Source organism: Bipolaris victoriae (assembly GCF_000527765.1).
Source record: "Bipolaris victoriae FI3 unplaced genomic scaffold scaffold_59, whole genome shotgun sequence".
In the NCBI taxonomy this organism is placed as follows: Eukaryota; Fungi; Ascomycota; class Dothideomycetes; order Pleosporales; family Pleosporaceae; genus Bipolaris; species Bipolaris victoriae.
In genome coordinates, this window is record NW_014575333.1 from 66784 (window position 1) to 89209 (window position 22426).

The 22426-nt window shown below is 53.3% G+C and overlaps 10 protein-coding genes across 10 annotated transcripts; 6 read left to right on the forward strand and 4 right to left on the reverse strand.

The window, feature by feature from the left end:
- Positions 1-20: 20 nt before the first annotated feature.
- Positions 21-542, reverse strand: COCVIDRAFT_103179 (hypothetical protein; the record flags this gene model as incomplete). Its single annotated transcript, XM_014699643.1, has 1 exon — positions 21-542. A coding segment is annotated over one exon (522 nt), but the record flags the coding sequence as incomplete, so codon positions are not given.
- A 1196-nt stretch (positions 543-1738) lies between these two features.
- On the reverse strand, positions 1739-3554 carry COCVIDRAFT_103212 (hypothetical protein; the record flags this gene model as incomplete). The annotated part of the gene is made up of 2 exons (XM_014699644.1): positions 1739-3319; positions 3384-3554. 2 exons carry the CDS (start codon positions 3552-3554, stop codon positions 1739-1741), a joined length of 1752 nt encoding a protein of 583 aa, XP_014555130.1.
- Positions 3555-4783: 1229 nt separating this feature from the next.
- On the reverse strand, positions 4784-6095 carry COCVIDRAFT_103162 (hypothetical protein; the record flags this gene model as incomplete). The annotated part of the gene is made up of 2 exons (XM_014699645.1): positions 4784-5158; positions 5637-6095. 2 exons carry the CDS (start codon positions 6093-6095, stop codon positions 4784-4786), a joined length of 834 nt encoding a protein of 277 aa, XP_014555131.1.
- Positions 6096-8525: 2430 nt separating this feature from the next.
- Positions 8526-10763, forward strand: COCVIDRAFT_39053 (hypothetical protein; the record flags this gene model as incomplete). Its single annotated transcript, XM_014699646.1, has 1 exon — positions 8526-10763. The coding sequence occupies one exon, from the start codon at positions 8526-8528 to the stop codon at positions 10761-10763; it is 2238 nt and encodes a 745-aa protein (XP_014555132.1).
- An 806-nt stretch (positions 10764-11569) lies between these two features.
- COCVIDRAFT_27901 (hypothetical protein) lies at positions 11570-12487 on the forward strand (the record flags this gene model as incomplete). The annotated part of the gene is made up of 1 exon (XM_014699647.1): positions 11570-12487. One exon carries the CDS (start codon positions 11570-11572, stop codon positions 12485-12487), a length of 918 nt encoding a protein of 305 aa, XP_014555133.1.
- Positions 12488-13411: 924 nt separating this feature from the next.
- On the forward strand, positions 13412-14617 carry COCVIDRAFT_39055 (hypothetical protein; the record flags this gene model as incomplete). Its single annotated transcript, XM_014699648.1, has 1 exon — positions 13412-14617. One exon carries the CDS (start codon positions 13412-13414, stop codon positions 14615-14617), a length of 1206 nt encoding a protein of 401 aa, XP_014555134.1.
- Positions 14618-15196: 579 nt separating this feature from the next.
- On the forward strand, positions 15197-15697 carry COCVIDRAFT_103119 (hypothetical protein; the record flags this gene model as incomplete). The annotated part of the gene is made up of 1 exon (XM_014699649.1): positions 15197-15697. One exon carries the CDS (start codon positions 15197-15199, stop codon positions 15695-15697), a length of 501 nt encoding a protein of 166 aa, XP_014555135.1.
- A 195-nt stretch (positions 15698-15892) lies between these two features.
- COCVIDRAFT_17267 (hypothetical protein) lies at positions 15893-17197 on the reverse strand (the record flags this gene model as incomplete). Its single annotated transcript, XM_014699614.1, has 4 exons — positions 15893-16358; positions 16422-16795; positions 16854-16973; positions 17036-17197. 4 exons carry the CDS (start codon positions 17195-17197, stop codon positions 15893-15895), a joined length of 1122 nt encoding a protein of 373 aa, XP_014555100.1.
- A 1859-nt stretch (positions 17198-19056) lies between these two features.
- On the forward strand, positions 19057-21033 carry COCVIDRAFT_17268 (hypothetical protein; the record flags this gene model as incomplete). Its single annotated transcript, XM_014699615.1, has 3 exons — positions 19057-19110; positions 19163-20551; positions 20608-21033. The coding sequence occupies 3 exons, from the start codon at positions 19057-19059 to the stop codon at positions 21031-21033; spliced, it is 1869 nt and encodes a 622-aa protein (XP_014555101.1).
- An 887-nt stretch (positions 21034-21920) lies between these two features.
- COCVIDRAFT_103131 (hypothetical protein) lies at positions 21921-22304 on the forward strand (the record flags this gene model as incomplete). The annotated part of the gene is made up of 3 exons (XM_014699650.1): positions 21921-21987; positions 22058-22116; positions 22182-22304. The coding sequence occupies 3 exons, from the start codon at positions 21921-21923 to the stop codon at positions 22302-22304; spliced, it is 249 nt and encodes an 82-aa protein (XP_014555136.1).
- Positions 22305-22426: the final 122 nt, after the last annotated feature.

Here is a 22426-nt window from a genome sequence, read left to right on the forward strand (position 1 = left end):
AAGAAGGGGGTTGTTAGTATTTATCTTAACGCGTTGAGAAGTAAATCACCCACCCACTCGCCTTGAGCTAGACAACACCCCTTCTTCTCGTTCTCCCCATCTACATCGGAAAGGCAAGTCACGTCGAACCTCCTGGGCCCAGGCCGAACCCAACACCCCTTCTTCGCATCTTGCACCGCATACGCCGTCCCCGGCGCCACGAGCCCGAGATTCCGTCCCTTGGCCATATAATCATGCAACCACTTCTCCTGCGACTTTTTCCACAGCCGCATCTGCGCTTCGCTCTGTTCTTGCCGTAGATGCCGTAGCAGCGCTTCCACATCAACGTTATCGCGATATCCCAATGTCGGCCTAGCTTTCTTCAGTTCCCTGATTCGAGCTGCGCGGGCGCCGATATTGAATTGTATCATGTTCATCTGCTGTTCGAGATGCGTACCAGCGCTGACCGGGTTCCGAAACGACTGCGTAGGATTCGTGTCGATGCCGATATAAGTCGTACTTTGGCATCCTAGTACGGGACTCGAAGGTAGACATGCGGTCTGTTGGTATTTACTGTGATCCAACAGAGGCGTTTCAACACCGAATCCTGCATCCTCTCCCTCCGTCCCATTTTCAACCCTCGAGAACCCAAACTCCTCATCCTTGATACCCTCAACAACACCCCTCCCCGCCACCGCATCCGCAAGCTTATTCCCCACACTGCCCCCATGCCCCTTCACCCACTCCACCTCCACTCCACCTCCACTCTCACCCCCCGCTTCCCTAACCACTCACACCCCTCATAAACCCCCTCTAACGCCGTCTTCCCCTCCACCCGCGGCCCCAGCGCCGTTAGCGTTCCCTCTGCCAACCCCCTAAGTACGAAGGCACAGTCTGAGTATATAATCACGCGTTCGCATTTCGATGCTTCCCCCTCATGCAGGATAGCTTGCTGGACATGACCGAGAGCGAGGGCAAGGGCGAGGAGTTCGCCGGAGTGGGAGGAGGAGCCGGGGGAGTGGAAAGTGTGGGCTGGGTGCAGGATGTAGGAGTCGTCATATTGGACTATGCCAATGCCCATGATGCCGTGCTTGAGGGATACATCGACGAAGTAGACTAGTGTGTGGCCTGAAACTATGAATGGGAGGAGCGGTGCGAGGCGGGTGGTGTCTGGTTCGTAGGCTTCGAGGGCGTTCATACGGATGGTGCTGCTGAATACGCGGTTGGGTCCTAGAACTGCATCGGTGAAGCCCAGTTTGCGGGCTTTTTCTGAGGCTTTGCGGAGATGCTTTTGGGGAGGTTAGGGAGGTGTGGTGCAGGAAGAGAAGAGAGGGATGGGTATACGTACACTTTTTCTGGCTTTCTTTCCCGCTCGCTTTGTGGAGGGGAGGTGGCTGGTGAGGCCCTCGGATGCTTTGACGCTTTTTTTGCTGGTTCGAGTCATTGGGTGCGGAAAGTGAGAGTGCTTCGAAGGATTGAAGCCTCAGAGGTAATAGAGTTGGTAAATAAAGGTATGGACGGAAGAAAGGACGATAGCAATAGCATGTGCGGCGTGAGCCATTGCGGCAAGTACTTGGGGAGTGAAGAAGAAGGCGCGTATCAAATGGCAACGTACTTGCCGAAATCAATGAGAAATATTGAGTTGTTACTGTGCGAGCAGATGCAACAGGAAAACACTGACCTGGTATAAATTCACGTTCATATCATCTCATACTACACCTCTCAATCACCGGGTATATCTCAACCTACGCTACCCCAACTATCCACATACCAACCCATCCCTAGGCTCCTCTACAATCTGCTTTCCATCACCCTTCTCATCCGACAACACCTGCTTCTCTACCCTACCCTCAGGTTCCAAACCCATATCCTTGACCTCTGCATCTTCCTTCTTAGCAGCTTGCTCCGCCTGCTGCTCCAATCGCTTCTTCTCCTTCTTACTGACTGTCATACTGCCCTTCTCCAAAGCCTCCTTCGGCAGCGGTCGGACATAGGGCTGGCAAACCCAGTAAGGGCGTTTACAGCGAGCTACAGTGGCTAGTGAAGACTCGTAAGGGTCGAGGGGTTCGGGAGGTGCTGCGGAGGTATCTTCAGCGAGAGACTCAGGAACGGCCGGTGTGTCTGTGGCGTTGGCTTGCTCCTGCTCGTATTTTTGGATACCCTCTTTGACAGCTGCTTCGACCAAACTGAGCACATTCTCAAACGCATCAATGTCGCCTGTCCGCGAACGAGCAAGCGCGTCTCGTACATTGTGGTGCTCTGCGACGAGCGGACGTAGGAGATGGAAGAGATGTGCCTGCATGGCTGTTAAGTTTGGATTCGACGCCTCCTTCTTTTTCTCGGATTTGGACATTTGCTTTCTCTTCTTCTTTGGCGGGCCTTCCTCATCCTCTTCGTCCGACTTGGCTGCCTCTTCTTGCTTTGGAGGTTCCTCGGGATCTCCAAGCATCCATAATGGTTTCCTTTGGGGAGGTTCTTGACCCAGTGCGTACTTGTGTATGATGTCCATATACCTCCTCATCACAGCATCCATCCTGTATCCACCCTTACCATCCCGACCTCTCCAGTATTCACGACCTTCCTGGCCTACGGGTGGCGGTGGCGCAAAGATGGTTGGATCGTAGAGGTTTCCTTCGGCGCTCATTACCCCATCTGCACCTGTTGCCTCTAGACATGCTGCAATGTCCTCGTGCTGTAGAATGTTTCCATTTGCGAACAGCACCGTCTCTTTGGGCAGGTTTTCCCGCAGATACCGAATCATCTGCCAGTCTGCCAATCCGGTGTTGTGACCTTTTTGTTCTCTCCGCCGACCATGGACTGTGAGGATGCTTGCGCCTGCATCTAGTATTGTCTTTGCGTATGCCAGTGTCTTCTCTGGGGTCTCCAGAATTCGCATCTTCGCTGTGACAGGAATATCGAGTTCCTCGTGTAATTTCCGTATCATTCTCGCAATCAGATCCCAGTCTTCCTGCAAGAAAGCGCCGTATTTTCCTCGTTTCGCAATTCCTTGGGGACATCCCAAGTTCAAGTCTACCGCATCGCAAAAGGGCGCAACGTGCTTAGCTGCTCTGAGAAAGTCTTCTGGATCGTTGGAGCAAAATTGGACAGTGAGGGGCCTGTCGAAGGCTGGGTTCCCGTCAAGATGTCTGCTCGAGTCAGGGAGCTGAGACAAGTGGTAGTTGTCTACAGGCGAGGGAAGAGGCGACTTGAGTGGCTGGAAGTGTGAATCTCGATACTGGCTCTTCTCGCCAAACATCTTGGAGTGAAACATGGGCGTATATGCTAAGAGATTTCCTTTCTCGGACTCGGGGAGGAAAGAGCGGGATAGTAGTCGCCATGCCTATCAATATATTGTTGTTAGCCTATGATTCTGGAAGGAGAGCGCAACAGTCATGGAAACATACGAACTCTGACTGTTCCACCATGGGCGCAAGCACGAGTTTCGGGCTTCCAATGCTCTCGTAGAATGCGCGCCCATGTAATTTTTGTGGTTTCCCATTCGCCTGCGCCGTCCCATTGCTATGTAATACTCCTGCAGCCTCCCCTTGGACCGTCTGAGTTGTGGTGGTCGCCATGATGCCGAATCGTCGCCGCGAAACTTGGACCGCTCTCGTGGGGGCGATTGCGCCCCCAAACGCCTTAAACAAAGAGGAGCGTATGACGTCGAATGCCAGATACGCTCAGGGTCGTCCGGGATGTCCTCCGCCAAGTGTCACGGTTCCTGGATTGATCAAAGACAGGGTTAGGGTCATGGTGAAATGGCGGAGAAAAAAAACGACATTGACCACTCCGCTGAAACGGACCAATCGGCGTTCGCCAAAGCTCCGCGCCAGCCCAGTGCGACGAGCGTTGACCATATGTTCGTCAGAGTCATAAGATGTTGTGCAGCAAGATCTTGTCGTTGGCACTTTTGCTTTTTAGTATTTTAATTTCCGCGTGTGACGTTGTGACCAGTCATGTGCTGCTGCACTACACTGCATCTTCGTACATCAAGCTCACCTTCATTCAGGCCACGCAAAGAGGTCCGTCACGAACACCCTCAATACCAATAGGAGTCCGGCCTCACAGGATACGAATACTATACACTACATCATCGACATAACGCACACTGTTTCAAACCTTCGACGCGGTCACGCGACTGATGACTCTATCCTTAGCTTACCCCCTGGTTGCAATCACGCCATCAGGGTGTCATATGGCAACGCCAACTCAGAAACTTAAAGTAAGCCTCTATCCTCACTCAAAATCACTCTGCAATATTGAACGCGTCAGGTTATACCAATGTTCATTCTAACGACAACTAGGTCGCATGGTATGATAACTCAAGAGCCTCGCTCATGTTGAGACGCTATAACAGTACACAGATAAACAGACATGATGTTGAACTAGACCCCATGAACAGGCAAACGCCATATCTGTCGACCATCCGCCTCATTCTCCATCCCTCGTCCATCGTACGGAAACGTCTAATTGTTGTACCCAACCGACAGTCATTACTCCGGATATCTCGTCGGCCGTGAAAATGAGTTGATTTCGAAAAGGGAGAGCGGCTGCCCTCGGAGAATGCAGCCCGAAAAGAGGCAAAAAAGGAAAACGCTGAAATGACAAAGACCAACCCGAGTGGTGAAAGCAAGACGCCATTATTATGCAAATGTTATGCAGGGACTTTGTTTGAAGTCGGAAAAAGTGGAGTGACCGATGCGGCGGCAATCGTGATCATCCGGATATCATCGAGAGAAGGTATGACATGAGTAGAAAACACGGCCCAGCTGCAGAGCACGCGGGCAATGGAGACGCCAGGTGTTTAGAAAGTGCTCCAGTTCCAGGTTCCCTGGAGGCTCTGCGCCAAGCTGCCTACGCGGGTGTTGTCTGGCCGCTTCGCAACCGCGGGAGTCTGAATCGACTTTGCCGGGGCCGGTCCGCTGCTGTCAGAGCTCTCGCTGTTAGTTCGGCTGGAGCGGAGATGCTCCCACTCGCGGAAGGAGCTGTGGCAACGATCACATGCACGATGCCAGTGACCTTGAGGATGGAAGCGGGCAAGCTCGTCAAGGCGGACTTGGTTGCGAGAGTGCTGTGCGCAGAAGATGCCACCGCATTTGCGGCAGTGGTGACGGCGCTGGAAGAATCCAAAGGGCTCCTGGCAAGACGAGGCGGAGCAGACCAAAGTGGAGGCATCGGCCTAAAGAACATGGTTAGTATCATTGGTCTGGACTTTGGATACAACTAGAGGCAAAAAGAGCTTGGCGGGCTAAAGAGATCAAGCCCTGCATCGGGTAAATTCTTTAGCGCGGGGGTGGACGATGTGCTAGCGACCAAAGTGGCAAGTCGGTGGGCAGGCAAGACGATCGAATTTCCCAACGCCTTACGCAGCCTAGGAAGTAGCGATATTGGCCGGACTGCAGCAGTGGGCATCGGGCGTCGAGTGTTGCATCTTGCCGACAGATTTATTGAAATGTGGCAAGTAGCAAGCGCTCGGCATCTCGGCTCAGCAGACAGCGGGAGGACCGACAAGCACGACGCTAGCGAGGCCCACTTGGCCCATGTACGTAAGACGGGACCCTCGAGCCCCCCCAACTGAGCACGCGACATGGGTGGGATGCACAGGGCGAGCAGGGGCGAAAGAGCGAAACAGAAAAGAGAGAGTAATAACAACATACCTGCCAGTGGTTCCGTGTAATTGGTCCGGCAACGGGAGACAAGGGTTCGGGACTGTAGAGGCTCTGCATATCCTCGTTGCCAATGTGAGAGATGGGTGTGATGCTGCCGTCGTTGGCAGCCCATCCAAAGCCGGCATTCGTCGACCATGGGTTGGTGTTGTTGGAGTCTGCGGCCGAGTCTTGCTTGGGGGGAGACTTGCTGGCGGGCCTCTCAGTCTTGCGCAGAGCAGCGGGGATACCGATGGCGGTCCTGGGTTGGTAGATGCCCTGGTGGCGGGAGAGGGGCAGATGTGTGTTGCGAGGTGAGGTGGGCGAGATGTTTGCGGGCGTGTTGATGGCCGAGTTTGTGGGCGAGTACTGCGAGTGTGTCGACTTGCGGTATGCGTGGTGTTGGTAGGGCGCGTGTTGGGGGAAGGTGGTGGTGGTAGTGGTAGTGGTGGTGGAGAAGGTCGTGGCCATGTTGACTGGAGGTTGATGGAAAAGAGGTGGGGTGGTGTCGTAGTGAGGGCTTGGAGGTGCGACGTCAAGGTATAAAATAACGGGCTGTCGGAAGACGTGGACAAGGACAGCACAGGCGGTGAAAGTGGTGGGATGGTATTGGTGCGATTGCACAGGAACAGGCGTGTGGTTTCAAGTCGTGGCTGAGTGGGAGGCAACCAGTACTTGTGCAGTGGTGCAACAGAGGCTATCCTGGCAGACAGGCCGAAAAGGATGTACGCGGTTCCTGGTAGGGGTGTTTGGAGAGTCGGGCTGCAAGTCGATTGGTAGCTGACGTGCAGACGATAAGAAGAGTGATGGAGGAGGACGCCGGGGCCACGCAGTCAACCGTGGAGCTAGCAGCGCATAGTACCAGGGTTGGGAGGCTGCTAGACGAGGGTTTGGGTGGGCGGAGAGGGCGTGTGTAGTGTAGAGATGGTAGTAGGTAGGTGGATTGTGCGTATAGGGCAGACCAAGGCAAGGCAGCAGTTGGTGTCGCGTGAGTGCGGAGGAGCTGGGGTGAGGCTCTGGGGACAGGGTGAATTAAGTCAAGGGCAGCCAGCGGCTCTGGTAACCATTACCAACAACGAACTGACGGGGTGGGGGGGGAGCGGTCGCCTGATGGGGAATTATGGCCGCGTGCTTGGCGCAGCCGAGTGAAGGGCCAGCGACCAGAGCGACCAGCGACCAGCGACCAGCCGACAAGGGTATCATCGGGCTACGACCGGCCGCCGTGGTTTTTTCTTTGAGCATTGCAATGGTAACCGCGAGCATGCGCGCGCCTCCGACTCGACCCTGCCCCGCCATACACCGCTGCAATGACATCAAAAAAGCAGCGATGGATTTAAAAAAAAAAAAAAAAAAGACGGGGAACGGTGCTGGGGTAGCCCAACGGCCGCGTATCTTCCATTCACTGCGACTATCGATGTACGTAGCAGTAGGCGTGTGCACTGTGCTTTTGCAGGCTGCGTGCTTGCACCTGTCTCGTGCGAACAGCGTTGCATCTGCGGTCGAGGTGGCCAGCCGTTGGGCCCCACCCTGCCCTTTTGGGCGCCTCTTATCTCTGGCCAATCATCGCCCGCGCATATGCACGCCATCCCTGCCCACATCGACTCGACCATCTCCGAGGGGCGGAACGCCAGCGTCAGTCGTAAACTCTAACCTCGAGCAATCATCCGCCATCGCCAGCTGCATCGCGACCGACCTCGCTTGTGCTTGCTGATCCCGTCGTCATCTCTGGGGCCATGATAGGCGTTGGCGCCTGCTGAATACGAGCACACACGTACTATGCACATCTGCCATCATGGCTGTCCTCAGAACCCGCATCTTGCATCACCCATCATCGCCCATCGACACACGCTGTCCACGACCAGGCAAGTGTGCCGCGAGAGGCGCTGCCGGGAGAGGGAGAGCCCGCTGAGATGCGGCGAGTCTGCAACAACTGGCGGGGCAATAGCCACTACTCCTCCATGCCATGCCATGCCGTGCATGCATGCAGCCACCAGCCACGCCTCAGAAATAGCCGTCGCCAGGCGCGCCCGTCCTCATTACCCAGTATATTGCGGCCGAACTTCACGATGCTCCAAGACGAGCTGCAAGTGTGTGTGGGCAAGCGTGGGTGGGTGGGACTGCCAATCACATCGGATCCGCTCTCAATAGTCCTCTAGACAGGGCCCGCCGCGCTGCTTGCTCGCTCTTGGAACATGCCGTCGGTGAGGGTCAGAGGTCCACAGCCAGCTTCACGATCCGCCTCAACTTCGGAGCATTCTTGTTTGCATGGTGCTACTATACCTGTACTACTGGGCCTACTACGACTGTTGGACATCTGCCATGGCCCAGAGGACATGCGCATGGTGGTAGGGCTGGATCCGATGACTCGTACGACGTCGGTCGGTCCATCGTCAGTCCGTGCATATGCAACCCTGCAGACATTTGACGTCTTTCGCAATCCATCATCCCTGGATCTCAGTCGCATTGGCATCGGCTCCGGCACTGCCACTGCCACTGCCACTGCCACTGACACTGACACTGACAGCTGCTATGCTCTGCTGTGTCCCTCGTACGGATCTGGCGATTCTGCTCTCCCTGCATCCAGACAATGCGGCTGGATAGGACAAGACGAGACATGCACCACGTCCGTGCATCTTCCTCTAGTTAGTGGCGAAGCTTTGCTTTGCCCATCTGGACCGAGGCTCCGTTCCGCTCAGCTGCCGCCAGTCAAGCTCAAACAATGGCACGGCTGGCAACGACAAGACGCGCCCGCTCCACCCCCTCCGGCCGTCCACTCTGTCGACAAGATAGTCAGACAGACGCCTGTGTCTGTACTGTGCTCCGCTGCTCCACACTTCCGACCCTCTGAGCGCTTGCACACGATATCAAGGCTATCCCTGAAATCCCAACCTACGTGGCGACATGGCAACACCACTCCAGACCGAACCCATTTCGCCGAGAGCTACACCTTTGCCTCCGCTTCCTGCTGAAGATCCGCTCACGCCCGCGCAATGGACCACGCTGCTCGCCATTGCAGATGCCGTCATTCCTGCAATCCAGCCCGCCTCGACAGCTACGGCGCAAAATGATATTGTTGCGTCTGACCAAGACTATTCTACTGCTATCAGCACGCTGAGGGCCCGCATACCCGAGAGCGACCCTGATGCTGGGGCGGCTGCCAAAGAGTACTTGGCCGCATATGCAAGTCAGGACCCCGCATTCCGTGCAGAAATGCAGCGAGTATTCACCCTGTACATGCCCCATAGTCAGAGGAAGGAATTGGCCATGGTGCTCGACTTGCTTGATACCAGACCGGGGTCGTTGTTCCTAACTGGATACCTCACACCCATTAGCGCCCAGCCCATCCATGTTAGAGAGTCGATTCTCCACGCTTGGGCAACCGCTCGCTTGGGGCCACTCCGGCAGATGCGTCGCTCATTCACCATTCTCTGCAAGCAAGCGTGGATCAAGACGTCGCCGGCTTTGCGCCGTGTTATAGGTCTGCCGCGGGTGCCAATTGGCATGAGACCGGGTAAAGGGTTTGACTATGAGTTTATCCAGATTCCTCCCGGTGACGATCCTGAGGTGATTGAGACAGACGTGCTCGTTGTGGGCAGCGGTTGTGGAGGCGGCGTGTCTGCAAAGAACTTGGCCGAAGCAGGGCACCGTGTCTTGATTGTTGAAAAGGCCTATCATTGGACTCCGGATCACTATCCTATGACTGAAGCTGATGGGTGGCACCATCTCTTCATGAGCGGCTCCTTCTTGACGTCTGACGATGCCTCCGTCAGCGTCGTGGCGGGGCAGTCTTTGGGTGGAGGAGGAACAGTCAATTGGTCCGCTTCTCTCCAGACCCAAGGCTACGTCCGCCGCGAATGGGCAGCACGAGGCCTGCCGTTTTTTACATCTGCAGACTTTCAGCAGTCGCTGGATCGTGTCTGTGACCGGATGGGCGTTTCGACTGAGCATATCAAGCAAAACCCGGGCAACAGGATGTTGTTAGATGGTGCCAGGAAACTAGGGTGGAATGCCAAGCCAGTTCCCCAGAATACTGGGGGGAAGCAGCATTACTGTGGCTATTGCAATTTTGGCTGTGGCTCGTGTGAGAAGCAAGGGCCGGTAGTGTCGTTCCTGCCGGATGCGGCTCGTGCGGGCGCAAAGTTTCTCGAAGGTTTCCATGCCGAAAAGGTTGTTTTTTCCATGCAAAACGGTCAACAGGTAGCCACGGGCGTCGAAGGAACATGGGCGTCTCGTGACATAAACGGTGGAGTGGCAGGTTCGCCTGTTAACCGGCGCAAGGTGCTGATCAAGGCAAAGCGCGTTATTGTCTCTGCAGGCACACTGCAGTCTCCCTTACTGCTGATGCGCTCTGGTCTGAAGAACCCGCGAATTGGCCAGAATCTGTATCTTCATCCCGTCACGTTTCTTGGTGCTTACCACAAGGCAGAAACCAACCCATGGGAAGGAGGCATCTTGACGGCTGTCGTTGGTGAATTCGAGAATCTTGATGGGAAAGGCCATGGTGCCAAGCTTGAAGCCACCAACATGATACCATCTGCCGGTCTCATGTGGGTAGATTGGAAGGGAGGCTTACAATGGAAGCTCGATGCTGCCAGGCTAAAGCACATGGTGGGTTACATTTCCATTGTCAAGGACAAAGATACAGGAAGGGTGTATCCAGATCCCGTCGATGGCAGAGTGCGAGTTTCGTACCAGGTCAGCAAGTTCGACAGGCAAAATATCATGGAAGGTATTTTGGCCCTGGCGAAGATCCAATACATTCAAGGCGCAGAAGAAATCTTCACAACCATACCTGGCCTGAGGTCATTTGTCCGGGACCCTTCTGCGCCGTTAGGGGACGGCATCAATAACGCAGAATTCCAGGCGTGGCTCGCAGAGGTCGAGGCCAAGGGCTTTCAGTCGCCCGAGAGTATGTTTGTGTCTGCACATCAGATGGGAACGTGTCGCATGAGTGCGCAAGAATGGGACGGTGTTGTCGACCCCCAGGGCAAAGTTTGGGGTACAGAGGGGTTATACGTGGCGGACGCAAGTGTTTTCCCCAGTGCTAGCGGGGTCAATCCCATGGTAACAAACATGGCTATTAGTGATTGGATCAGTAGGGGAATTGCAAAGGGTCTGGAGGAGCGTCCCCGCCTGTAAGCAAATGAATCGTATTTGAAATGCATAATGGAGAGAAGGGGATGATAGTCTTGAGTTATCTGATGGGATTTGCAGTTGGCCAAGGACTGAAGGATTGGCGCCACTCTTCTCTTGGTCTACACAGCCTTCCTGGTGGCCTTATGGGAGGACTGCCATCAACGGCAATGGGCCAGGTTTCACGGGTATAAGTACGCTAGGCTACTGTGAGGCACACAGGTGGTGATATCGCCACAAGCAGTAGACTATTCACAGCCCAAGCACATGGCCGAAGCGCCCATATGATTGGTGGGCGACGGTGCGACAGCCATGTCCCGTGCGGGCCGGGCAAGCGTGCCAGGCCTGTGACATCACCAGTCGACAGACTGTGGGGTTGATTGGGTTCACCGTGTGTTCGTCTGCAACCTTTGACCTGCTCGCCCATCTGATCTCCAGCCTTTGCTGCCGCTATGAGCCTAGGGTTGCATCCTTGGACCCTGACTGCGCCTGAAATACAGGGACCCGAAACAGAGTTTCTCGCCTGTTGCTCGATGTACCACTGAGGCAGACGTTTATGCTCGAGTCCCTCTTTATAGAGTCGGGCGCACCACGCCTGCGCTCCAAGCAGGGTTGACCTGGAATACTTAAGCTTGAAGACGACGACTGCCGCGCACGCCTTGCCCGTGCAATTGTGACGCAGCCTTGCGTTGAATACAAACTATAACCGCATCTTTCGCCCGACAAACTTCGCACTTTGCCACAACTCCCAACGCCACATCACCACACACACACACGCACACACCGACCGCAAAACCATCGTCTACACCACCATGACCAGCGTACTCAAGGGCGGCTTCGGCTCGCCAAACAGTGCGCCTCTGGGAGGCCCCAATCCGGGCACCGAGTTTGTCAACACCATTTGCCCGCTCAAGGGTGCTCTCGACGGCTACGACAATTCCCTGCCATGCAGCAGGCAGACCATCCCCGTCCCCACCAACTTCCGCGATGCCATGGCTGTCCGTGAGGTCGTCTTTGGCGAGCAGGGTGTTCCGCTCGAAGCCGAGTTTGACGAGGACGATGCCCGCAGCTGGCATTGGGTTGCCTATGCCTCCGTCGCTACACACTCGACATCACCACCCAAGGTGCTGCGCCGTGCTGACTCGGGCAACACGCCTGCCGATGACGCCCGCCGCGCATCTGCTACTGCTACGCGCGTGCCAGTTGCGACGATCCGACTGATTCCCCCGCCCCACGGCCCGAACAAGTACGTCCAACACCACGAAACAGACAAGCATCCCGACGCAGATCCCCCGCTCCACGACCAGGAGCACAAACAGCCAGCAGAGCCCTATATCAAGCTTGGCAGGCTCGCTGTACTTGCTCCTTACCGCAGTCTCGGTCTTGCGAAGCTGCTCATCAACGCGGCGCTCGACTACGCCACAGCGAACCCCGACTTGATCTACCGTCCTCCGTCTCCCACCGCATTGGAGATGGCCCAAATACTTGGCCACCAAAAGGAGAGGGAAATCACATGGCAGGGTCTTGTTATGATCCACGCACAAGCAAACCTACAGTCCATGTGGGAGAAGCACGGTTTTCATGAGCAGCTCAGGAACGAAGACGGTCATGTTGAGATAGATGCCGAACCTCATTGGTTCGAAGAGGGCATTGAACATGTCGGCATGTGGAAGCGACTCCCAATCGAAAAGCGCAAGAGGCTGTCTCTATCCTCTCTCGACTCTGCTTGAGCACATCTTGCTACTCACTTTTACCATTTCTCGCGGTTTTTGTTTGCACGCTATTTTTAGGCTCTGCTTCAGGGGATTTCAGACTGTTTCGACAACAAGACTGGATACCCGCGTTCTTGAAGTTGGATTCTCCACACATTTCCGGGGTGCCCGGTCGAGAATCCTCCGTGTTGTGAAATTACATTATACCCAATCCCCTTTATCCAATTTTTCATGACGACACGGCCGCATCTTTCGCTTCGTTTTGGTTTAGATGGGAAGAGCTGGAGTTATTTTTTTTTCGAAATCAAAAAGTTACAAGATATGATGGTTTGCAGTAGACTAGCAGAATCGACCATTTCGACCTTTTCCTCCTCCAGCAGTGCCTGTTTTCCGGTTCTCTTTCTAGCGTCTTTTTCAAGCGTATCCGGTCGTTGTAGGAATTGTTCACTCTCACCTACTCTTTCCATTCTAGTGAACGGGAAAAATATGTGGGGTAAAGGGAGTGGGTGAGATACTACTTAGGAACTACCCCAGTACCCCAGTATATTGGCTTGGCGAACCCCGTCAAGAGGCATGCCGTCTCTGCGCACCAAGGAAAATGAATCACAGGCAACAGTCACATCGTCAAGTATCGCAAGGAACACTGTTCCACTGGTGAAGCCATGTGTTTGTCTTTGAGAAACATTGTGAACCAGCGCGCACGTGGTGACAGTCACACGACCATAGCGCACAAGTCCGTTTGCCATCATAGGATTCGATCACACCGCCGCTCTTAGCTCGGCACAATTAAAATTACACTCTCACTTGTGAAGACGAAATAGTCTACGCGTAGAAATTCAATAATGTATAAGTGACGCGCTGCTCTCAACGTCTCCGCCGACTAAACTTGACTTCACCACCCATCGCAACCAGTACCTTGCAAACACTGTTCGAACATTCATCATGGTGGCCTTTTTGGGAGTCACCATTACCCTTGTGCTTGCTGTTATTTCTAGAGGCAGCCATGCGGTTCAGATCCCTGGGGCAGACAACAACCACGGGTTCAAGGTTGCCGTCTCGCATTTCCCTCTAACAGACACCACACGCAAGGATCCATACTTTTCCACACAAGACCGCCGCGTCATGGTCAGCCTGTTCATGCCTATTCCCAGAGACTCATGCTCGAGTGAGTGCCAGAACAGCTACATGCCACCGCAGACAGCTCGAATTGCCAATGAGCAGTTCATTGTTGGGGGACAGCGTGACATTGGCGTCTTTGAAGACATGACCTACAACGCCTGCTGCAAGAGCTCAGGGTCTATCGATGCGAGCAAGATTCCCGTCGTGGTACTAGAGCCGCACGTCGACACGAGCAGGTTGCTCTACTCAACCATGGCGCGCTTCATCGCCGCCAACGGAGCTGCAGTCGTACTAGTTGACCACCCAGGCGACGCCTCCATTGTCGAATTCCCCAACAACGGCCGGCGCGCCCTCGACACAGTCTACAACAGCGGTACCGTCTCGCTCTCCAACTTCTCCCCCCTAACCGCCTGGAACACCACCGTTACCAAAGCCATCGAAACCCGCATCTCAGACATTGAATTCGTCCTCTCCCAACTCAACTCCGCGGACCTCCTCAGCCGCCAATTCAGCTCCTTCACCTTCGCCTCCAGCACCGGCCTCGGCACCACAAACTACGGCATCGTAGGCCACGGTCTCGGCGGCTCCGTCGCCACCTCCCTCGGCCTGACCCCTACCACGCTCTTCAGCATCAACCTCCAAGGTACACCCCCCCTCCTCACCTCCCCGGTCCGCAACAACCCCCTCTTCTTCTTCGGCCGCCAGGATTACCGTCGTGAAAACGATATCCACTGGAAAACTACATGGTCCTATCTCACGGGCCCCGCGACGGAATTCGATCTCAACGACTCGGCCATCTTCGACGTGTCTGACCTCCCTATTATCGTGGAGCTTGCGCGAAATGAGGGCGGGAAACCGCAGACGAGCGGGCGGGGGTTGAGTGGTGGGTTTCCGGTTCAGGGGGCGCAGGCCGTGACGTGTTTTGTGGAGACGATTGTTAAGGCGCAGTTTGGGTTGGATTCGGGGGGTGTGCTGATGAATGATTGTATGAGGTTTTTTCCCGGGGTTGTGCCGTATCCGGGTGTTTGAAAGAGGAGGGGGGAAATGTGTATATAGGTTAGTGGGGGTTTGGGGAGGTAAAGGAATCTTTCTTTCTTTTCCTGCATTTTTTTTTACTTGGCCTAGGGAGGGTTTGCGGTGGATTGGCATTGGGATACGGAAGATACCCTGTTTTGCATGATTGGCGTTGGGGATAGATGTGGAGGGTTGGTTTGGACCCTTGTTTTTTTGGGGTGAGATGTAGAAGGATGGGTGTGGTTACTTTGAATGGAGACTCATGATGTAACTTTCAACCACTCTCTTTCGTCATCACGCACTCTATACGAATACATGTTATCTGGTACAGCACTCATGTTTCTGGTCCATAGCATCGTGAACCCCGCCTTTTTATTGACTGAAAAAGAGGGGGTGAAAGACGATACGAAGATACCATGGTTCGTTGACGGCTTGTTTGTGTATATATCTTCTCTTTCTTCCTCCCTCACATCTTCATCGCTTGCCAAACCTCAAGCAGCCTCGAGTCACCTTGTCAAGAAGACGCAAAGTCTAGAGTACTACTTTCTTCTTTCTCTGTCTTACCCCAATCTAAAGTCCCCAACATCATCAAAAATGCACCCCTCAACCATCCTCGCCACCACCGCTCTCGCCGCCACCGTAATGGCCGCCCCGGTGTGTGACGCGCCGACCCTGGATGCTGTGGCCCTGGCAGACACCAAGAGACAGCTCATATATCCTATGGATCTTTGTACTAAGATTGGATGCGGAGTCCCTCGTGTTGGGACGTATGATGGGAAGAAGCACCATGAGCATGATGATGATGAGCACCACGACGATGAACATCATGAAGAACATCATGAGGAGGAGCACCACGAGGAAAAGCACCCTGAGGTTGAAGAAGAGCATGAGGAGCATGGAGAGCATGAGCATCACGAGAATCACCATAGGGATGAGCACAAGAAAGAGTATGAGGGAGACCATGAGGATGAGCACACGAAGAAGTACAAGCACGAGTCCAAGAAGCTCATGCCAAGGTACGATCAATTCCGCCTGGAAGTGCTGAGGAAGCTCGAGACCAGGGGAAGAAAGGGCTTTGTTTGCACCGTCTTGTAGTCGTGAGAGAAACCTCCTACTAGCCATCAAAACAGTGATTAGCTTCTTATCTTAATAACGTCATCGAATTCTCCATCTGGTATCACCATGTCAAAAAAATCTCCAATAAACCCTCCTTGTTTTTTCTGTTCATTCAATTCCCTGCATCCTAACCATTCTCGACTGCACTAATCCAATAGCACAACCCCTCCAACATCAATTACTCCTAACCTCCCACATCCTCTCTACACTAATCGTCCTCGGCGACACACCCCCCTTTCCCATCATCTTGCCCCTCTCCTCCTTTCCCCTCTCCTCATCCGACGAAATACAAACCCGCTGTATCCCCTCAACCGGCCTCAACTCAATCTGCGACGAATTTTTCGTCTGATCCACTAGTTCGGAAAACGTAGCTGTCGGATCCAAACCTCGCGATGCGCCCGCACCTCGTTTCGACATGAAGCTGATTTGCTTGGCGCTGCTGCTGCCGCATTGGTACCCGGAGTCGAGGTTGTGGCGCGATTTGCCGAACAGAGGGCGCAGAAGGGGGACGCAGGCCAGGACGATGGCGACGGCGGGTTCGAGGCCGGAGAGTATGGTGGCGAGGACGCCGCTGTAGGTCATGTCTGCGAAGTCGAGGGTCGGGAGGACGGTTTGGCGGTAGATGGTTATGGCCCAGGTGCTATTTATTGCGATGTCAGCGAGGGGGTTGAGGGAGGATAAGGGGGAGGGTGGACTTGGTTACCCTATTCCGATGCTGAGAAGACCCATGGCGAGGAGTTTCTTGCGCATTGGCATTGCAAGTTTGTAGAGATATGGCATGGGCATTCCGATGAGCACGGCGTCGGTGATGAGATTAATGATGCCCATTGTAAAGTAAAAGTCTGGTTGACTTCCGCATGTTCCGGGCACTGTGAAGTCCCAGTTTCGCGCCAGTGGCCGGCAGATGAGGAATGCGGCCATGATGTTTGCGGAACACCATACTACGATGAAGGCGCCGAAAGCGACGCTCATTCGTATCATCGTGGGTGTGGGGATTAAGGCCGAGTACATGAGTAAGACTGAGAGTTTACTGAAGCATACGGTTGCGTTCCAGAGCATTGAGAAGGTCATGATTCCCTGTAGCCCAAACCGTTAGACGTATACATCAAGAGAGATATGAATCTGAAAAGTTTACCTTGAAGAAATACGTAGTCGTCCCCGGTCCAAACCGCTGCATGACTTCCGCAGTGTGGAATCCAAGTCCGCCGTGTGTAACCAGCGAAATGCATGTCCCGTGCAAAGCCGCATTCCACAGCTACATCAAGAAAACGTTAATGATCCAAACAAAAACCCAGTTTCTGGTAGTATAAAACTCACACAAGCAACAACGATACACCAATCGCTCCCATCAACACGATTCCGTATCCTCTTAGCAACAAGCCTCAAGCCCACCGCAATAACCACAATCGAAATCGATATCGAACTCGCAACCACAACGCACACTTGCAGACGATTCTCAATAGGAATCGTCCCATGCATCGTGCATAGTAAACGTAAGGTAGTAAAGGGGGTGAGAGCAAGCACCAGCACCAGCACAACAGCCGTCTAAACTCCTTCCGCCAGCAAAACAATCAATAACCAATAATGCCAAAAAAAAGGTGTACGTAAAGTTTCAAAAAAAGCCACGGATAAGTACGGCAATGGACTTGATAGTAAGTAATATCTAAGCCCTAAGAAAGCCCATCATCCAGGGTTACCAAATCTCATCTATTATTACTTTCTAACCCTCGCCCCCCTTCACCTCTGACGATTCGTCACAAAACGAGTAATACTAGCCCCCCCTTCCCCCCGAATTTACCTATCTATCTCTCTCTTTCTCTCTCTTCCGACACAGACCCCCCCGAAAAAAAAAATCTCTCTCGCGCATCCGCCCAAGAAAGAGAAGCGCCGCTGGACGAAACGGATCTGCAAGAGAGAGAGAGAGAGGGGGGCTGGATACGATAAAATTCGCGTGCCTTGCATTTTTTGGGGTGATCGAGTCGAAGGTACGTTACACGAGATAGATGGCAGCGATCGCAGTGAAGGGAAAGGTCCGATAGGGGTGGGGAGAGAGGGGGGAGGGGGGAAGAGAGAAAGAGAGTCCGGCCGTTGGGGGTGTGAGCGTGAGATGGAACGTGAGTAGGTTGATTGCCTTTTTTTGCTTACGGCGCAAAGCCAACCTTGTATTCCCCCACGTGGCGCAAAGTTGTGTCTTCTCTACTAGTCTGCGCTTGGATAATATAAGGTTTTCGCCTTGTCCTGTTTTCTTTTTGTAGGATTATGCCTGTTGAGGCGGCGTAGTTGCGGCATGAAAAAAAAGACAATAGTAGTAGTAGTAGTAAGTACTACGTAGTTAGAGTACCTTACTCGAGGTGTTGTGGGGCTTAGCTTCACCTTTTCACCCTTGTTTTTTTGAACTTATGCCCAACGTTCGCGCATTAGCTGACCCGACCCGCTATGCGCACACCGCCAACGGCATGCGGATCGTTGCATACTGGGTAGGAGAGCGGGCGGGAATGATTGTTTGTGGGCACGGGATTCCCTTTTTCTTCCATACTATGCGTTCGGAATTGGACCAGTCAGCGGCAGTACCGCCCTGCTCTGATGTAATCTTGTCTTCTTAGCGAAGGGATGATGGATGCAACTCCTCATTTGCGATGCCCATGCTGCACTGTGCCGCAATCACCTAATGCAATTGTTGATTTGCGATTTTGGTTAGTTTTTATGATAAGCGACTCGGTCGAATAACTTCGCCATTCCTTCCTGGTCGGCGTCCACCAGCGACCGGGTCAGGGACCTCCGACTCGACTTCCTGGAAATCGGGGTGCAGTCTTCCGCAAACTGTAGTACCCCACCCGTCCCAGTTACATGACTTGTGTTTTGGGTAGGTTTGCCGTTCATGCTCTTTCTTCAGCATTTTACTAACTTAATAACACGATTCTAGCTTATTGGTATAGACGGGAGTGCTCGTGCAAAGTTGATTGAGAGTGAGCTGTGTCGGGTCTACATCGGTGATGGGCATGGACGTACATGTGCCAGGCCTGTCTGTCCACGCAGATACCAGACAAACGGTCCGATGGAAGAGAAGGGGGCCACGCAGGCCAGCGACTGCGACTGCGACGTTTTGCTCTGCAATCGATAGGAATGTAGGCTAGTCGGCAAGCGATGGGTCCTCTTTCAAGTTCCGCGGAGGATTCAGCACATAAAGTGACATTGAAAAGGATCCAATAAAGTGGGCTTTCACATGCATACTTACATCTACCCAGAGCAGTGGTAACTTCTTATTCTGCTGCGGGCATAAGGTGATATTTTCCCCAACATTTGTGTCAGGAAACCCTTGAGGAAGCAAGTGCTGCATAATGGTTCGAGTCTCGAAGAACGAACAAAGGGTCGCCATTGTTACCGGTGCTACGGTTCGTTGTATTATGCTTTTGAGATCGCCACGAATACACTGACACATGACAGAGTGGTATCGGTTCCTGGCTGGCAGCACATCTTTATCGTGGTGGCTACCGCGTAGCCATCTGCGGTAGACGGGAGAAGGAGGGCCAGGCAGTTGCTCGTTCACTCGACGCATCCGAAAACACAGCGTTCTTTGTCCAGTGCGATGTGAGCTCCTACTCCTCACAATCCAACCTCTTTCAATCAGTCTGGAAAAAGTGGGGTCGACTTGATGTACTGATTGCCAACGCCGGGTGTGTAGACCGAGGCTCTGTCTACAACTTTGCACGCCGTGATGCGGCCATTGATGATTTGCCTGCAGAGCCCAACACCACCTGCACTGACATTGATCTGAAAGGCACGATCTATGGAACCACACTAGCAACCCACTTCATGCGCCATAACCCTGGGGGAAAGGGAGGCAAGATCGTCGTGACTGGCAGCATGATTGGTATATATCCTTGCCAAACCTTCCCTGAGTACTGCGCTGCAAAGGCCGCAGTCCATCAGTGGGTCAAGACGGTGGGACCGATCCTACAGGTCAAGGAGAACATTACTGTCAACTGCGTGATGCCGGGTGGTATCGAAACACCTGCCATGCCTGGCTTTAGCAAGGCCTTCCGCCCGGAACAGATGACGTTGCAATCGACGCTGATGGCTGGTTTTGATTCTTTCCTCAGTGATGCGGAGAATACCAAGACTGGCCAGTTGATCGAAGCTGCACATGACGAACTCATCAACTGGGGCCATCCAGGGTACAAGAGCGGATCATTCGCAAAGCGCACTGAAGCTGTCTTTGAGCCATGGTTCGAAATGATGCATAGAGAGACAAGCGGGCTGCCGGGCACGATTCCAGACTGGCCTGACCAAAAGGTCAAAATCATTGCAGTGACCGGTGCCACTGGAAGTCAAGGTGGCGGCGTAGTAAACATTATGAAGAAGACTCCAGGCTGGAAGGTCCGCGCGGTTACACGAAATCCCGACAGCGAGGCCGCCAAAAAGCTCGCAAAAGAGGGTATTGAGATGGTGAAAGCCGACTTTGACGACGAGGCATCTCTCCGCGCTGCATTCGATGGCGTACACGCCGTTTTTGCAGTCACCAACTGGTGGGAATCACTTTTCCGAGGTAAGACGCAACACGAATGCGGCGAAATCGAAGAGCGCCATGGAATGAATCTAGCACGGGCTGCTGCGTCGTCTCGCACAGTAGAGCACTACATCTGGTCAACATGTCCGAGTGCCAAGCGCCGGTTCTGGGGCAAGATGGAAGTGCCGCATATGGATTACAAGGCCAATGTCGACGCTCGCATCAAGTCCGAGCTCCCTCAACTTGCGGCTATAACAACATATCTGTACTTTGGGTATTATCCGCAAAACATGGCTTTCTTCCCCATGTGCAAGCCTATTGAATACGTAAGTTGTTCTGCAACCTCAGAATTGAAAGCTCGAGATACTGACATAGTAAACAGCCAGACACAGGCCGCTGGGTCCAAGCCTTCCCCACAAAACCAGATGCCAAAGTCCTCCTTGCCGGTGACATGAGCGTCAACCCCGGCATTTGGGTACGGCAAGTGCTGGCTACAGGGAGCAAAGCATTCGGCCGCTGCGCCAATGTTGCATTAGAAAAGTGGACATTCCAACAAATGGTAGACGTATGGTCCGAGGTGACAGGCAAAAACTGCGTCTATGCTGAGATCAGCTCAGAAACCGCTGCACAGCTGCACGGCCTGGTAGGCGCAGAGCTGTCATTGCAGTTCAAGTACGGCGAGGCGTGTGATCCGTGGGAGGTAACAGATGATTTCATCAGCCCCGAGGACCTCGGTATTGATCCCAACGAAGTCGTAGGATTCAGAGGAACAATTCAAGGACTGAAGGATGCGGGTTTCTGGGGTTGATGTCGGCTTGGCGGTCGACGGCCCGAGTATCGAAGCCACTTTCTTGTCCCTATTCTGTTACGAAAATGTCTTAAAAGAATACTCTTTTCCCCACATTTAGGCGTTCACGTCTGACCCATGTGTCTTAGATCCTGTGTGTCGTGACGTTCCTTTAGTGTAACTGATTTTAAGGCCTCCCGATACTACGTAGATGGCGCTAAGCCCGTCTCTGGTAGTGGTTCCGCTGATCGGGACACGGACTCTTATACGCAGCCGTTAGACTCGAGGGCGATTGGTACAGAGTCGGATAGTCAGCGTAGCGGAAAATCATATCCTAATGTTCTGTTACATCGGTCATATTAGTATGCCTCCGACCGATGAACCGATTCCTTACCGACGCACCGATTCCTCATCGCTTCCACTGTAGTTCAGCCACCAACGCTCATCTTCTTCACTCTGTCTGGAAGGTAGTTTGTGGGGTGACGGGCCGGCCCACAACTAGACTTCTAAAGCGTCTAGTTCATGGTACCGAGCACTAGAAATGACGCTCAACATATCTGCTAGTAGAGACCGTTCACAATACACTGGCGTTGGTGGCTGTACATGTGAAGATGCTGTGAATCCACATGTGGACCTCGCAGCTTGTGTAATGCGATGATTTTACCGTATACAGTTACTCTATGATATGTGTATTATTGCTGCAGAATGCTGCCAAGTTGCGAGAAGGTCGCTAGAACAGAATGTGCATGCGGGATTTTGTGTATGTGGTAGCATCGTCGGCTAGAAAGGCAGTGCCAAGTTGGAGCAGCAAAAGAACATATAAAGAGCATAAGTTCCGTTAACAAATTCTATTCACAGCACACGAAATCGTCAGATCAATTCAACAGACTCTCTTTACAACCGTCACCATGAAGTTCGCCGCTCAACTCTTCACCGTCGCTGCTCTCTTGGGCGCTACGCTCGCCGCTCCCGCCGGTATGCCATCCTTGTTGTCCAAACATATGCAGAATACTGTAGTCGAAGATTCACTAACACAACCCTTCAGCTGACTCCAACACTATTGAAGTTCGTGACGCGCTCACCAACGAGGTTATGGAGGGTATGGTACGTTGAGCCTTTACTCCCACTGACAGTAAAGCAACATCCAAGAACGCTACTGACTCCAATAGGCTATTGACAAGCGCCAAGTATGCTACTGCTACGGAGGATTCTGTACTCCTGGGTGCCACGACAAGGTCAAACGTCAGGTCTGCTATTGCTACGGAGGCGTGTGCACCCCTGGATGCCACTAAGCAGATAGCATGAATGAGACATGATTTTATGAGAAAACACTAAAACCTATCTCCCGTACTTCTAGCCGAGTATTGATGATAGTTACTATATTCTCTGCAACTATACCCAAGTATCCTTACGC